Genomic DNA, 15,294 nt, shown 5'->3' with positions numbered 1-15,294 from the left:
ACAAGAGTATCTTAAACGTGAATGCAAAAAAATACAATGTCCCCCCTCCGGACACATACATGAGGTCTCAAGTAGTGTACCTACACATTCATCCTTTATTCATCATACTGAGTAAAGCCTTATTAACCATATAGTGTTATTAACATCCCCCTATGTGATTGTCTCTTCTAGTTATCAGTATGGACTTTTACAACTCTAAGCCCTCGTGTTCTTCATATACAATATATTACATTCATTCATCATCATTGAAGTCATTTATAAGTACATACAGTGGGGAGAACAAGTATTTGATACCAATGTCGATTTTGGAGGTTTCCCTACTTACAAAGCATGTAGAGGTCTGTCATTTTTATCATAGGTACACGTCAACTGTGAGAGACGGAATCTAAAACAAAAATCCAGAAAATCACATTGTATGATTTTTTTATAATTCATTTGCATTTTATTGCATGACATAAGTATTTTATCTCCTACCAACCAGTAAGTTCTGGCTCTCACAGACCTGCTAGTTTTTCTTAAAGAAGCCCTCCTGTTCTCCACTCATTGCCTGTATTAACTGCACCTGTTTGAACTCGTTACTTGTATAAAAGACACTTTCCACACACTCAATCAAACAGACTCCAACCTCTCCACAATGGCCAAGACCAGAGAGCTGTGTAAGGACATCAGCGATTATATTGTAGACCTGCACACGGCTGGGATGGGCTACAGGACAATAGGCAAGCAGCTTGGTGAGAAGGCAACAACTGTTGGCGCAATTATTAGAAAATGGAAGAAGTTCAAGATGACGGTCAATCTCCCTCAGTCTGGGGCTCCATGCAAGATCTCACTTCATGGGGCATCAATGATCATTAGGAAGGTGAGGGATCAGCCCAGAACTACACGGCAGGACCTGGTCAATGACCCGAAGAGAGCTGGGACCACAGTCTCAAAGAAAACCATTAGTAACACACTACGCCGTCATGGATTAAAATCCTGCAGTGCACGCAAGGTCCCCCTGCTCAAGCCAGCGCATGTCCAGGCCCGTCTGAAGTTTGCCAATGACCATCTGGATGATCCAGAGGAGGAATGGAAGAAGGTCATGTGGTCTGATGAGACAAAAATAGAGCTTTTTGGTCTAAACTCCACTCGCCGTGTTTGGAGGAATAAGAAGGATGAGTACAACCCCAAGAACACCATCTCAACCGTGAAGCATGGAGGTGGAAACATCATTCTTTGGAGATGCTTTTCTGCAAAGGGGATAGGACGACTGCACCGTATTGAGGGGAGGATGGATGGGGCCATTTATTGCGAGATCTTGGCCAACAACGTCTTTCCCCCAGTAAGAGCATTGAAGATGGGTCGTGGCTGGGTCTTCCAGCATGACAACGACCCGAAACCCACAGCCAGGGCATCTAAGGAGAGGCTCAGTAAGAAGCATCTCAAGGTCTTGGAGTGGCCTAGCCAGTCTGCAGACCTGAACCCAATAGAAAATCTTTGGAGGGAGCTGAAAGTCTGTATTGCCCAGCGACAGCCCCGAAACCTGAAGGATCTGGAGAAGGTCTGTATGGAGGAGTGTGCCAAAATCCCTGCTGCAGTGTGTGCAAACCTGGTCAACAACTACAGGAAATGTATGACCTCTGTAATTGCAAACAGGTTTCTGTACCAAATATTAAGTACTGCTTTTCTGATGCAATAAAATGCGAATTAATTACTTCATCATACAATGGGATTTTCTGGATTTTTGTTTTAGATTCCGTCACTCACAGTTGAAGAGTACCTATGATAAAAATTACAGACTTCTACATGCTTTGTAATTGGGAAAACCTGCAAAATCGGCAGTGTATCAAATACTTTTTCTCTCCACTGTATATATACAGGTGCTGGTCATAAAATTAGAATATCATCAAAAAGTTGATTTATTTCAGTAATTCCATTCAAAAAGTGAAACTTGTATAATGTATACATTCATTCCATACAGACTGATATATTTCAAGTGTTTATTTCTTTTAATTTTGATGATTATAACTGACAACTAATGAAAACCCCAAATTCAGAATCTCAGAAAATTTGAATATTGTGAAAAGGTTCAATATTGAAGACACCTGGTGCCACACTCCAATCAGCTAATTAACCCAAAACACCTGCAAAGGCCTTTAAATGGTCTCTCAGTCTAGTTCTGTAGGCAACACAATCATGGGGAAGACTGCTGACTTGACAGCTGTCCAAAAGATGACCATTGACACCATGCACAAGGAGGGCAAGACACAAAAGGTCATAGCTAAAGAGGCTGGCTGTTCACAGAGCTCTGTGTACAAGCACATTAATAGAGAGGCGAAGGGAAGGAAAAGATGTGGTAGAAAAAAGTGTACAAGCAATGGGGATAACTGCACACTGGAGAGGATTGTGAAACAAAACCCATTCAGAAATGTGGGGGAGATTCACAAAGAGTGGACTGCAGCTGGTGTCAGTGCTTCAAGAACCACCACGCACAGACTTATGTAAGACAGGGGTTTCAGCTATCGCATTCCTTGTGTCAAGCCACTCTTGAACAAGACACAGCGTCAGAAGCGTCTCGCCTGGCCTAAAGACAAAAAGGACTGGACTGCTGCTGAATTATGTTCTCTGATGAAAGTAAATTTTGCATTTCCTTTGGAAATCAAGGTCACAGAGTCTGGATGAAGAGAGGAGAGGCACAGAATCCACATTGCTTGAAGTTCAGTGTAAAGTTTCCACAGTCAGTGATGGTTTGGGTTGCCATGTCATCTGCTGGTGTTGGTCCACTGTGTTTTCTGAGGTCCAAGGTCAACGCAGCCGACTACCAGGAAGTTTTAGAGCACTTCATGCTTCCTGCTGCTGACCAATTTTATGGAGATGCAGATTTCATTTTCCAACAGGACTTGGTACCTGCACACAGTGCCAAAGCTACCAGTACCTGGTTTAAGGACCATGGCATCCCTGTTCTTAATTGGCCTGCAAACTTGCCTGACCTTAACCCTATAGAAAATCTATGGGGTATTGTGAAGAGGAAGATGCAATACACCAGACCCAACAATGCAGAAGAGCTGAAGGCCACTATCAGAGCAACCTGGGCTCTCATAACACCTGAGCAGTGCCACAGACTGATCGACTCCATGCCACGCCGCATTGCTGCTGTAATTCAGGCAAAAGGAGCCCCAACTAAGTCTTGAGTGCTGTACATTCTCATACTTTGCATGTTCATACTTTTCAGTTGGCTAACATTGCTAAAAATATTTTTTTTGTATTAGTCTTAAGTAATATTCAGATTTTCTGAGATACTGAATTTGGGATTTTCATTAGTTGTCAGTTATAATCATCACAATTAAAATAAATAAACATTTGAAATATATCAGTCTGTGTGTAATGAATGAATATAATATACAAGTTTCACTTTTTGAATGGAATTACTGAAATAAATCAACTTTTTGATGATATTCAAATTTTATGACCAGCACCTGTATATTCCAGCAACAACCGAGGGGAAAGCAATGTCTGTCATTATTCTGTTTCAAAACAGGACAATAGATGGAAAAATAGCTGCCATTAACAACCTTGTTAGAAAACAAAAATGGAAATTCAGTGTGGTGTGAGTCGACATTCAGTGTGGCGTCTGTCAGTCACCAGCTCTCCATCATGGGACTATGGTCAGACTTCTCTATGTTCTTCCTGTCTCTGTGCTCTCTTGAACTTTGGATGTTGCTGTTTTGACCTAACAATGAAACAATGAATGTTCATAGCAAAAGTATATTGTCCATGTACACAGCAAATAAATGCAATCCCTACAGTATAATCGGACGATTTAGTTTGTTTAAAAACAAACAATAAAAATTTAAATTCTCGAAGGGTGTTTGGATAAAATGCAACACAATCTTTCTGGTACAGACATATAAATCATAGACAGCACCTGAAGAAAACTTCTTAACCAATCACGCTCCACTACACAATAGATAAGCATGTATTCTGAAGCAGAGGGATCAATACTGATAAGCACCTCAGTTGGTGGTTTGTTGCATGGGAGAGTAGGGTTGAAACCTGCTTTACCCAACAGCCAGAAGGTCTTCTGACAGCCCTTTCCCTAATGGTATGGATGGATATACACAGAATTTATAGCATACACACAAACACGCACAAACATCTCAAATTTATAGTCAGATAGTATTCAAACATCACAAAAGTTATGTGTATCTCGTCCACACACCAAGGCAGCCCATGACTGCTGACATGAAGCAATGTTTTTCTTGTAGGGACCTGATCAATCATACCTTATTTTCTCTATCCACTAATGTAAATTTCAATATTGTAGAATATAACAAAGAAATATTCTGACTTTTGAAGATGACCAAATACACCAAAAAACATCCTACATAGTACAAAGGGTTTTTGTTTAACACATTCGCAGAACATGGGCATGCATCACTAGATATATGGAACATGACAAGGTGTAGTATCTTGAGTAAAATATTGATATTGTGAAAATAAAACCCAGAAAATAAGCAGTTTCTGACATTTTTTTTAACAGTTTTGAATCACCACTTGAGTTTACAGTACATTCTGACTATTGAATGTCTAAAACTAAATTGAATGCATGTAGAAGTGATAATATATTTATAAATGTTTTTTACTGCTTCCCTTTTCTGGCCAAAAAATTGCTTTTACAAATATATCAGTGTGAAATTAAAATATGAGTGTCCCTCCATTACATTTCTGATGTGGCCCTCAGGCCAAAGTGTTTCCCCACCACTGACAATACCCAATACCATAGTGGCGGTTGACGGCTCCCCTTTAAATTACTGTTGCGGCTGTGAAAGTCCATGTTTCTTTAACAATGAAATGTGTGTAAATATCACAAAGTCCTCTTCATAAAAGCTATGTACTGTATTTGCAAGGTCAAAAAGGCACTGCTATGATTTTACTTAAAAAAAAATAATAAATTTTTCCATTTATTTACTGAAAATGCTAGCACCAAATCAGCCATGACTTTTCACATTAGAAGAGACCTCTATATTGTTTGGTGATAGAGTTGGAAATGTCCTTGCTTTTTGAAAGCATATATGACGTCATAAACTGTGCTTATGTTAATTATTTTTCATGTTTGATGCTGTGAAATGCTGTGAAAAAAGGTCTTTTTTAGATGACAATTGTGGAATCCTGTCATGATAACTTGATATGCATGCTCCTTGAGAAGACCCTGACTGCAATGTCCGTTTCGAGGCCGGGCTCAATGTGGGCTGAGTGAAACACGTTTAACCCGACCCCTTTCCGTCTCCTTCAAGGTCACAGAAGTTGAGGTCCACGTCGAAGGTATTAACGCCAACAGAAGAAAATCTTAATCGAACCTAATCTACGTGGATAAAAATATAAAACTTGTTGCTTAAGCTTTCATGAACTTTACTAAATACTTGAATAAAGACACTAAGAGAAACCCACAGGGGCAGAATAAAGGTAACTTACAGAAATGCGTACAGAGATTTCTCTGGATTCTCAGAATCTTTTAATGATATTATGTACCGTAGATGATGACATCCCCAAACTCTTTGCAATTTTACATTGAGAAACAGTAATGCCTACAGCCACCCACCTCCCCGGGCCAACGAATGCTCATCATCATAATGTCGTTTATGTGTCTTTTCTACTTAAACAAACGCTTGTTTTACTCTATGATTACAACTATGTTTATCATTACAATCAAAATCAAATAGTACATTAAGGTAGGCCATGCATCCAATTATCTGTTACAAACATGTATTTACAATGCTACTTTCTTGATCAACTTTTCTTTGAGAACATCAAACTAACACCTGCTGGACAGAGAGTAGGCTATTGAGCTGGAAGTCAGCGGTCAGGGTAGAACTCCGCTGGCAGATATTCAAATGAACGAAGCAATCGTTCAATTAAACGCTAAAAATGTCAGAGTCAGTCATTCACAAGTCTTTTTTACTCAGGCAAAGGCTCTGTGTTTGTTTTCTGCTTTTTCTGCTGTAACCAATGGAGGGTCAACTTGGCCTTGTGCTTAGGGTCATCGTCGTGCTAGAAAGTCCATGCACATTGTCTGCCAGTATTTTGTGATAACATGCTGCATTCATCTTGCCATCAATTCACAAGATCCCCCGTGCATTTAGAGCTCACACACCCCCACAACATCAGTGAGGCACCACCATGCTTCACAGTGGGGATGGTATTCTGTTCACAATTGGCCTTGTTGACCCCTCTCCAAACATAGTGCTTATGGTTGTGACCATAAAGCTCTATTTTGGTCTTGTCACTCCAAATTACAGTGTGCCAAAAGCTGTGAGGCGTGTCAAGGTGTTGTCGGTGTCAAGACCCCTCCTCCATGAGGTGTGTGTTTTTCATAGGTGTCATTTGTGAAGGAGTGTCTGTCTTGGCGTGTGTGTGTCCTCTTGTCTTCTCTATGTTTCGGTCTCCCGGACTACGGGTGAGGGGGCGTGACGTCATTACGGAGGTGATCCCTGTGCCCAGCTGCATCCACTCAGTAATCACACACCTCATCCTGCCTTGCCAATCACCAGAAGCATATAGGAGAAGTCCAGACGTCTCGCCCTTCCGGATTGTGTCATGTTTTTGCCAGCAAATGCTCTACGCCTCATTGTTCTCTATTCCATTCACGTTTGTCAGTTTGTGTTTTTCCCGTTTTCCAGTCCAGTAATTCAGCTCTCCACACCCCTTTAGGAACACCTACTCACTCGCTCGTGCACCTGGGTATGTAAACTTTTGCTCAGGACCATTTGGGTGATTTCTGATTTAACCTCTCCTTGAACTGCCACCTTAACGTGGTGGAGGGGTTTGAGTACCCGAGTGGCCCTAGGAGCTATGTTGTCTGGGGCTATATGCCCCTGGCAGGGTCTCCCAAGGCAAACAGGTCCTAGGCGACGGGTCAGACTAAGAGCGGTTCAAAAACCCCTTAATGATGAAAAAGATTTTGTGTCCTGTGACATCGCCCGGCATGGCGCTGCCGGGGCCCCACCTTGGAGCCAGGCCCGGGGTTGGGGCTCGTTCGCGAGCGCCTGGTGGCCGGGCCTTTCCCCGAACGAGTGACATGGGGCCGCCCTCCCGTGGGCTCACCACCCACAGGAGGGACCATAAGGGGCCGGTGCGGAGAGGATCGGGCGGCAGTCGAAGGCGGGGGCCTAGACAACCCGATCCCTGGACACGGAAACTAGCTCTAGGGACGTGGAACGTCACCTCGCTGGCGGGGAAGGAGCCTGAGATCGTGCGTGAGGTTGAGAGGTTCTGACTAGAGGTAGTCGGGATCACCTCTACGCACGGCTTGGACTCTGGAACCACACTCCTTGAGAGAGGATGGACTCTTCACCACTCTGGAGTTGCCCATGGTGAGAGGCGGCGGGCTGGTGTGGGTTTGCTTATAGCTCCCCTGCTCTGCCGCCATGTGTTGGAGTTTACCCCGGTGAACGAGAGGGTCGTTTCCCTGCACCTACGGGTCGGGGATAGGTCTCTCACTGTTGTTTGTGCCTACGGCCCGAACGGCAGTGCAGAGTACCTGACCTTCTTGAAGTCTCTGGGAGGGGTGCTGGAAAGTGCTCCGACTGGGGACTCTATTGTTCTACTGGGGGACTTCAACGCCCACGTGGGCAACGACAGTGACACCTGGAAGGGGCGTGATTGGGAGGAACGGCCCCCCTGATCTGAACCCGAGCGGTGTTCAGTTATTGGACTTCTGTGCTAGTCACAGTTTGTCCATAACCAACACCATTTTCAAGCATAAGGGTGTCCATCAGTGCACGTGGCACCAGGACACCCAAGGCCGCAGGTCGATGATCGACTTTGTTGTCGTTTCATCTGACCTGCGGCGGTATGTCTTGGACACTCGGGTGAAGAGAGGGGCGGAGCTGTCAACTGATCACCACCTGGTGGTGAGTTGGATCCGATGGCGGAGGAGGAAGCTGGACAGACTCGGCAGGCCCAAGCGTACTGTAAGGGTCTGCTGGGAACGTCTGGCCGAGTCTCCTGTCAGAGAGATCTTTAACTCCCACCTCCGGCAGAGCTTCGACTGGATCCCGAGGGAGGCTGGAGATATTGAGTCCGAGTGGACCATGTTCTCCACCGCCATTGTCGAAGTGGCCGCTCTGAGCTGTGGCCGTAAGGTCTCCGGTGCCTGTCGAGGCGGCAATCCCCGAACCCGGTGGTGGACACCGGAAGTAAGGGATGCTGTTAAGCTGAAGAAGGAGTCCTATCAGGCCTGGTTGGCTTGTGGGACTCCTGAGGCAGCTGACGGGTACCGACAGGCCAAGCGGACTGCAGCCCGGGTGGTTGTGGAGGCAAAAACTCGGGCCTGGGAGGAGTTCGGTGAGGCCATGGAGAAGGACTATCGGCTGGCCTCGAAGAGATTCTGGCAAACCATCCGGCGCCTCAGGAGAGGGAAACAGTGCCCTACCAACGCTGTTTACAGTAGAGGTGGGCAGCTGTTGACCTCAACTGGGTATGTCGTCGGGCGGTGGAAGGAGTACTTCGAGGATCTCCTCAATCCCGCCGTCACGTCTTCCATTGAGGAAGCAGAGGATGAGGGCTCAGAGGTGGACTCGTCCATCACCCGGGCTAAAGTCACAGAGGTGGTCAAGAAACTCCTCGGTGGCAAGGCACCGGGGGTGGTTGAGATCCGCCCTGAGTACCTCAAGTCTCTGGATGTTGTGGGGCTGTCTTGGCTGACACGCCTGTGCAACATCGCGTGGCAGTCGGGGACAGTGCCTCTGGGATGGCAGACCGGGGTGGTGGTCCCTCTTTTTAAGAAGGGTGTGTTCCAACTATAGGGGGATTACACTGCTCAGCCTCCCCGGGAAAGTCTATGCCAGGGTTCTGGAGAGGAGAATACGGCCGATAGTAGAACCTCGGATTCAGGAGGAACAGTGTGGTTTTCGTCCAGGCCGTGGAACACTGGACCAGCTCTATACCCTCTACAGGGTGATGGAGGGTTCATGGGAGTTTGCCCAACCAATCCACATGTGTTCTGTGGATTTGGAGAAGGCATTCGACTGTGTCTCTCGTGGCATCCTGTGGAGGGTGTTTCGAGAATATGGGGTCCTGTGTCCTTTGCTAAGGGCTGTCAGGTCCCTGTACGACCGAAGCAGGAGCTTGGTCCGCATTGCCGGCAGTAAGTCAGACTTGTTCCCTGTGCATGTTGGACTCCGGCAGGGCTGCCCTTTGTCGCCGGTTCTGTTCGTAATTTTTATGGACAGAATTTCTAGGCGCAGCCAGGGGCCGGAGGGTGTCAGGTTTGGGGACCACACGATTTCGTCTCTGCTCTTTGCGGATGATGTTGTTGTGTTGGCCCCTTCAAGCCAGGACCTTCAGCATGCACTTGGACGGTTTGCAGCCGAGTGTGAAGCAGTGGGGATGAAAATCAGTACCTCCAAATCCGAGGCCATGGTCCTCAGTCGGAAAAGGGTGGCTTGCCCACTTCAGGTTGGTGGAGAGTACCTGCCTCAAGTGGAGGAGTTTAAGTATCTAGGGGTCTTGTTCACGAGTGAGGGAAGGATGGAACGGGAGATTGACAGACGGATCGGTGCAGCTTCTGCAGTAATGCAGTTGATGTATCGGTCTGTCGTGGTGAAGATAGAGCTGAGCCGCAAGGCGAAGCTCTCGATTTACCGGTCAATCTACGTTCCTACTCTCACCTATGGTCATGAGCTTTGGGTCATGACCGAAAGGACAAGATTCCGGATACAGGCGGCCGAAATGAGCTTTCTCCGCAGGGTGGCTGGGCGATCCCTTAGAGATAGGGTGAGAAGCTTGGTCACCCGGGAGGAGCTCAGAGTAGAGCCGCTGCTCCTCCACATCGAGAGGGGTCAGCTGAGGTGGCTTGGGCATCTGTTTCGGATGCCTCCGGAACGCCTTCCTGGGAAGGTGTTCCGGTCCCGTCCCACCGGGAGGAGACCCCGGGGAAGACCTAGGACACGCTGGATGTCTCCCGGCTGGCCTGGGAACGCCTTGGTGTCCTCCCGGAAGAGCTGGAGGAAGTGTCTGGGGAGAGGGAGGTCTGGGCATCCCTGCTTAGACTGCTGCCCCCGCGACCCGGCCCCGGATAAGCGGTAGATGATGCCATGCCATGCCATGATGCCATGCCATGCCATTATGATTTAAAAAGGAGCCAATCAACTATTTGATAATAAATGGCTTCATATGATCACTATCCGTAAATATGACTGATCATTTTTTGCATGATCAGTCATATTTTCAAAATCAGTGCCAATGCCAAATGCAATTACTGCCAAATGCAAATTATGAGCTCAACTGTATGTTGTGCTTTGCTGACAACAATGTCATTTGATCGCAATGATTTAATGAATCTGCCAAAAGATGTGCCACATACTTTAATTTATCCTTGATAAAAAGCAATGTGACTTGAGATTTGTGTGCCTTATGGTTACTTTGTTATGATGACAGTAGCTGTGGACCTTGAATGATTGCTGGCTCAATCTCATCATGAAAAGATTTGCAGGGTTCATTGCATGTAGTCAGAAAACTAGTTAGTGTTAGATGTGTTGAGTGTGAATAGTTTTTTGATAACAAGAGTGATAAAAAAATATTATTCCAACAAGTCATCAAGGGTAAAACGTTCACCTTGATCTCAATGTCTCCTCTCTCTTCCAGCTCAAAGCATCCTATCTGAGTCAGGATTTCTGCTGTGCTCTGGGATATCTGAATCTTCAGGGCTGTGCAACATTACACAAGTCAAATCAATGTGAGACTAAAGATATTATAATGCCAACACAATACAATCACTACCAACATATGGGGAATGCACAAACGTATTAACTGGACCTACAACTTAGTGGACTTGGGATCAAACAATATATTTACTATTCACAAACAAGCCATGGTTAAGGGAATATAATTACATTATATTTCATGGATGTTTATCAGTCCCTTTGGGATAATTATAAATAAAAACATAGTCCAGAGCCACCAAAGTGCTATGGAACATTACGTGGAAACGACAATGTACAATCCATTTTAAATTATTTCAATGTTCTATTAGGTTTCAGATGTGAAGAACTCACGCAGGCTGTTGCTCTCCATCCTTGAAGCAGTGTTTACAGTGTCCCCAAACAGACAGTAGCGAGGCATGGTGGTGCCTACAACTCCAGCAACCACCGGACCTGCGTACACACACACACTCACGTTTGTAGTACATTGGCAACTTGCGGTGAATTTACATTCATGTGTGATTTTGAAAGTTACATAAATATTTAGGTAATATATATGTCACAAGTTGTTTCGTTCATACTGACCTGAATGTATACCAATGCGGACAGCTAATCTCTGATTGGGCAGATGGCGAATTTTGAAGAGCCCAATGGCACACAGGAAGTGCAGGGCCATGGTGGAAATCTCCGATGCGTGCTTCATGCCATTACTGATGGGCAGCCCACTAGCCACCATGTATGCATCCCCTATAGTTTCCACCTAAAAAACATGTATTCCCACACACTGAAAACTACATGTTTATTTCAAGGCTACTTTAAGGACACAATAACTTTTGCATCCTGAATAAAACACAATATGGATCACGTCCTCCCCATTTGTTGGTTTACATTCATGTCTGTTTCTTACTATCTCAAAACTTGGATTGAATTGGATTGGCATGAAGATGTAGCATATGTCTTTGCCTAGTGACATACCTGAACTAAAAATGTGGCATTGATTTGAATTAACATTCCACAACAGTTCCCGTTTCTTTGAAAAAAGAAGACAATTCGAAATTCAGTTCTAAACATTTACATTGTCATCTGTAAATAGCTGATTTAAACTGCATACTCAGGGCAGAACAGTTAATATTATCGGTGGTTTCCAGTCCTTTCATAGAGCAAGACAGTCATTATGAGGGCTTGCTGAGGAGGTTCTCTGGTTACGTCCAGATCTGCTACAGCTTTAAATGACGTTTAGAATCCACACAGTCAAGGAACAGATCATGAATCTATGATTTAGAAATATGGTCCTACATACAAACCAAGTCAAACTATTGACCTATTGAGTGAAAAGCATGCTGCATCAAGAAAAAGTAATTATTAGTGTTTGTGTCACTTTTATAAAGACCTAAAATATGAAGTGGGAGACAAAGCAATCATTCCTCATGTATAAGACAATTACAAAACTTTTAATGTATATATTTTCATCCAATAAGATGAAGACCTGCTTGTGTGTTTTGGATTATTGTCTTGCTGCATGACTTGGTTGCGCTTCAGATTCAGCTCACAGGTGGATCTGCTGACATTCTAATTTAGAACTGAGACATGATGTATGTCTCAATGGCAAGTCTTCTAGGTCTTTATGCAGCAAAGCATCCTGAAAACATCACACTATCACCACTATGCTTGACATATGACATAGGGACAAGTAGTGTGGAATGCAAATGTGGGTATTTTTGCTTTTGTTCATGATTGTCTGCTCCTTCTCTGTTGGTATGTTTATTATAAACAATATAATATTTTATCCATTTTCTAGCAATTAAATGTCGAATTCATGGATATAGACAGTGGGGAAAGATTTAGTAGAGAGTTTTTGCTGAAAGACCAGGGATCCAAAAACATAAAACAATATTCTTAGAAAATGTCCTGTATTATTTTTACCTATTAACAAATTATACTATTGTTTACTTCCTTTAAAAAAAAAAAAAGGACACTCAGGGCTCAAACTACACATGCACTCTCCTTAATCATTTCTTTTGTGCTTTTTAATGCTATTTTTGACAGTGAAAATCATAGGAAGCCAGTTATACCTTGTAAACATCGTAGAGCTTGATGATGTCATCGAACAGGCTATAGAGGTCATTGAGAACTGTGACCACCTCAAGGGCGGAGCTAATGGAGCACATGGCGGTGAAGCCCACGATGTCTGAAAAGAAGATTGTCACCAGGTCGTAACTCTGAGGCTCCACTGACTTCCCAGCCATCAGTTGGTCCGCTATGTACCTATGAGTCAAGTCAGGGAAGTCAATGGTGTGTGGGTAAAATGCAAGCAACTGATATGTTACACCAGGTGTTTTAAACCAGTGGTCCTTTGGAAGTTATTTTTATGATTATTATATTAATAGAATTTTTTTGCTTAATGTTGAAAATATGAAAACTGAAGAAAATGAGGATTACGTATATAGTTAAAGAGATTCATGGTTTAAAGTAATGGTGTTTTTTTATTTTGAGATAATGGATTTCAGGAAATAAATTGTAAAGGGGATTCTTTTTTAAATTAAATGTAAAAATCTGTGAATGTATTATTTAAAACAACTTAAGTGCAAAGTTAAAATTTAGGTTGTGAATTTTTTTAATAATAAAGAGTCAAAAACATATTATACTGCCTTGAACTAGTAATCATTTACCAAAAGTAATTTAGCTGCCACATGTCAGGAGTGAATAAAAGTAGTGAGTATTCATTTTCATGCATAAAAACAACCAAATGAGCTTTAATGGGGGTCCCTGGACTGCCTCTTGGTTTGGGTGGGGGTCCCTGGACAAAAAAAGGTTAAAGACACCGGTAAACACCAAGTTCTCAAATCAAGGGGGATTTCTGTCCACAGAACTATGTATATATAAAAAAATAATAATACTTTTGTGGCATTTCATTTTAAAGAAGATCTTGCAGGTAAATTGCCTGTGTTACCTTGGCAACATACTGGAGAGAAGCTTGTCCGCACGTGTTTTCTCTGCAGTAAGCTGATTAGTTCTCTCTTCAACCACTTCCTCCAGGTGATTGGCATATTTCTCCAGCTTGTTCACCATGTTGTCAAGGATATTTACATGACTGAGGAATATAACATTTCTGAGTTGAAACATTATAAACTGGGTGGAAATGTCCTGAAAGCTGATTTGCTTAAAGCAGTGATATACACTCACCTAAAGGATTATTAGGAACACCTGTTAAATTTCTCATTAATGCAATTATCTAATCAACCAATCACATGGCAGTTGCTTCAATGCATTTAGGGGTGTGGTCCTGGTCAAGACAATCTCCTGAACTCCAAACTGAATGTCAGAAGGGGAAAGAAAAGTGATTTAAGCAATTTTGAGCGTGGCATGGTTGTTGGTGCCAGACGGGCCAGTCTGAGTTTTTCACAATCTGCTCAGTTACTGGGATTTTCACGCACAACCATTTCTAGGGTTTACAAAGAATGGTGTGAAAAGGGAAAAACATCCAGTATGCAGCAGTCCTGTGTGCGGAAATGCCTTGTTGATGCTAGAGGTCAGAGGAGAATGGGCCGACTGATTCAAGCTGATAGAAGAGCAACTTTGACTGAAATAACCACTCGTTACAACCGAGGTATGCAGCAAAGCATTTGTGAAGCCACAACACACACAACCTTGAGGCGGATGGGCTACAACAGCAGAAGTCCCCACCGGGTACCACTCATCTCCACTACAAATAGGAAAAAGAGGCTACAATTTGCACGAGCTCATCAGAATTGGACAGTTGAAGACTGGAAGAATGTTGCCTGGTCTGATGAGTCTCGATTTATGTTGAGACATTCAGATGGTAGAGTCAGAATTTGGCGTAAACAGAATAAGAACATGGATCATCATGCCTTGTTACCACTGTGCAGGCTGGTGGTGGTGGTGTAATGGTGTGGGGGATGTTTTCCTGGCACACTTTAGGCCCCTTAGTGCCAATTGGGCATTGTTTAAATGCCACGGCCTACCTGAGCATTGTTTCTGACCATGTCCATCCCTTTATGACCACCGTGTACCCATCCTCTGATGGCTACTTCCAGCAGGATAATGCACCATGTCACAAAGCGCAAATCATTTCAAATTGGTTTCTTGAACATGACAATGAGTTCACTGTACTGAAATGGCCCCCACAGTCACCAGATCTCAACCCAATAGAGCATCTTTGGGATGTGGTGGAACGGGAGCTTTGTGCCCTGGATGTGCATCCCACAAATCTCCATCAACTGCAAGATGCTATCCTATCAATATGGGCCAACATTTCTAAAGAATGCTTTCAGCACCTTGTTGAATCAATGCCACGTAGAATTAAGGCAGTTCTGAAGGCGAAAGGGGGTTAAACACAGTATTAGTATGGTGTTCCTAATAATCCTTTAGGTGAGTGTATCAGAGCATACACCAGGAATGTTTTTATCTTTTCAAATTACATCGTTAAAATTTCATAACAAGGGACAAATAGATCAAACTATGTAAACTGCACAGCTAAAGTTCAAATACTTATCAACTGTCAGGACAGTTACAGATAACAAAGATGATTATGATGATGAGGAACATGGTATGCAAGTAAACAAAGTATGCACTTTGAATGAGGAATACAGAGGAT

The 15,294-nt window shown here is 43.7% G+C and overlaps 1 protein-coding gene across 1 annotated transcript in view; it reads right to left on the bottom strand.

Moving 5' to 3' along the window:
* Positions 1-3,470: 3,470 nt before the first annotated feature.
* The window catches only part of gucy2g (guanylate cyclase 2g), a 51,604-nt gene continuing 39,780 nt past the window's right edge, over positions 3,471-15,294 (bottom strand). Inside the window, exons 16-22 of the mRNA XM_010864068.3 lie at positions 13,630-13,770; positions 12,752-12,944; positions 11,265-11,439; positions 11,034-11,132; positions 10,594-10,685; positions 3,992-4,075; positions 3,471-3,709 (exon numbers count right to left, since the gene is read on the bottom strand). Of these exons, the coding sequence (XP_010862370.2) occupies positions 3,656-3,709; positions 3,992-4,075; positions 10,594-10,685; positions 11,034-11,132; positions 11,265-11,439; positions 12,752-12,944; positions 13,630-13,770 (838 nt within the window). The 3' untranslated portion in view covers positions 3,471-3,655. The remainder of the gene's footprint in view (positions 3,710-3,991; positions 4,076-10,593; positions 10,686-11,033; positions 11,133-11,264; positions 11,440-12,751; positions 12,945-13,629; positions 13,771-15,294) is intronic.

The sequence above is a fragment of the Esox lucius genome, chromosome 5, assembly GCF_011004845.1.
Source record: "Esox lucius isolate fEsoLuc1 chromosome 5, fEsoLuc1.pri, whole genome shotgun sequence".
Taxonomy (NCBI): Eukaryota; Metazoa; Chordata; class Actinopteri; order Esociformes; family Esocidae; genus Esox; species Esox lucius.
This window is presented reverse-complemented; position numbering and strand designations above follow the sequence as displayed.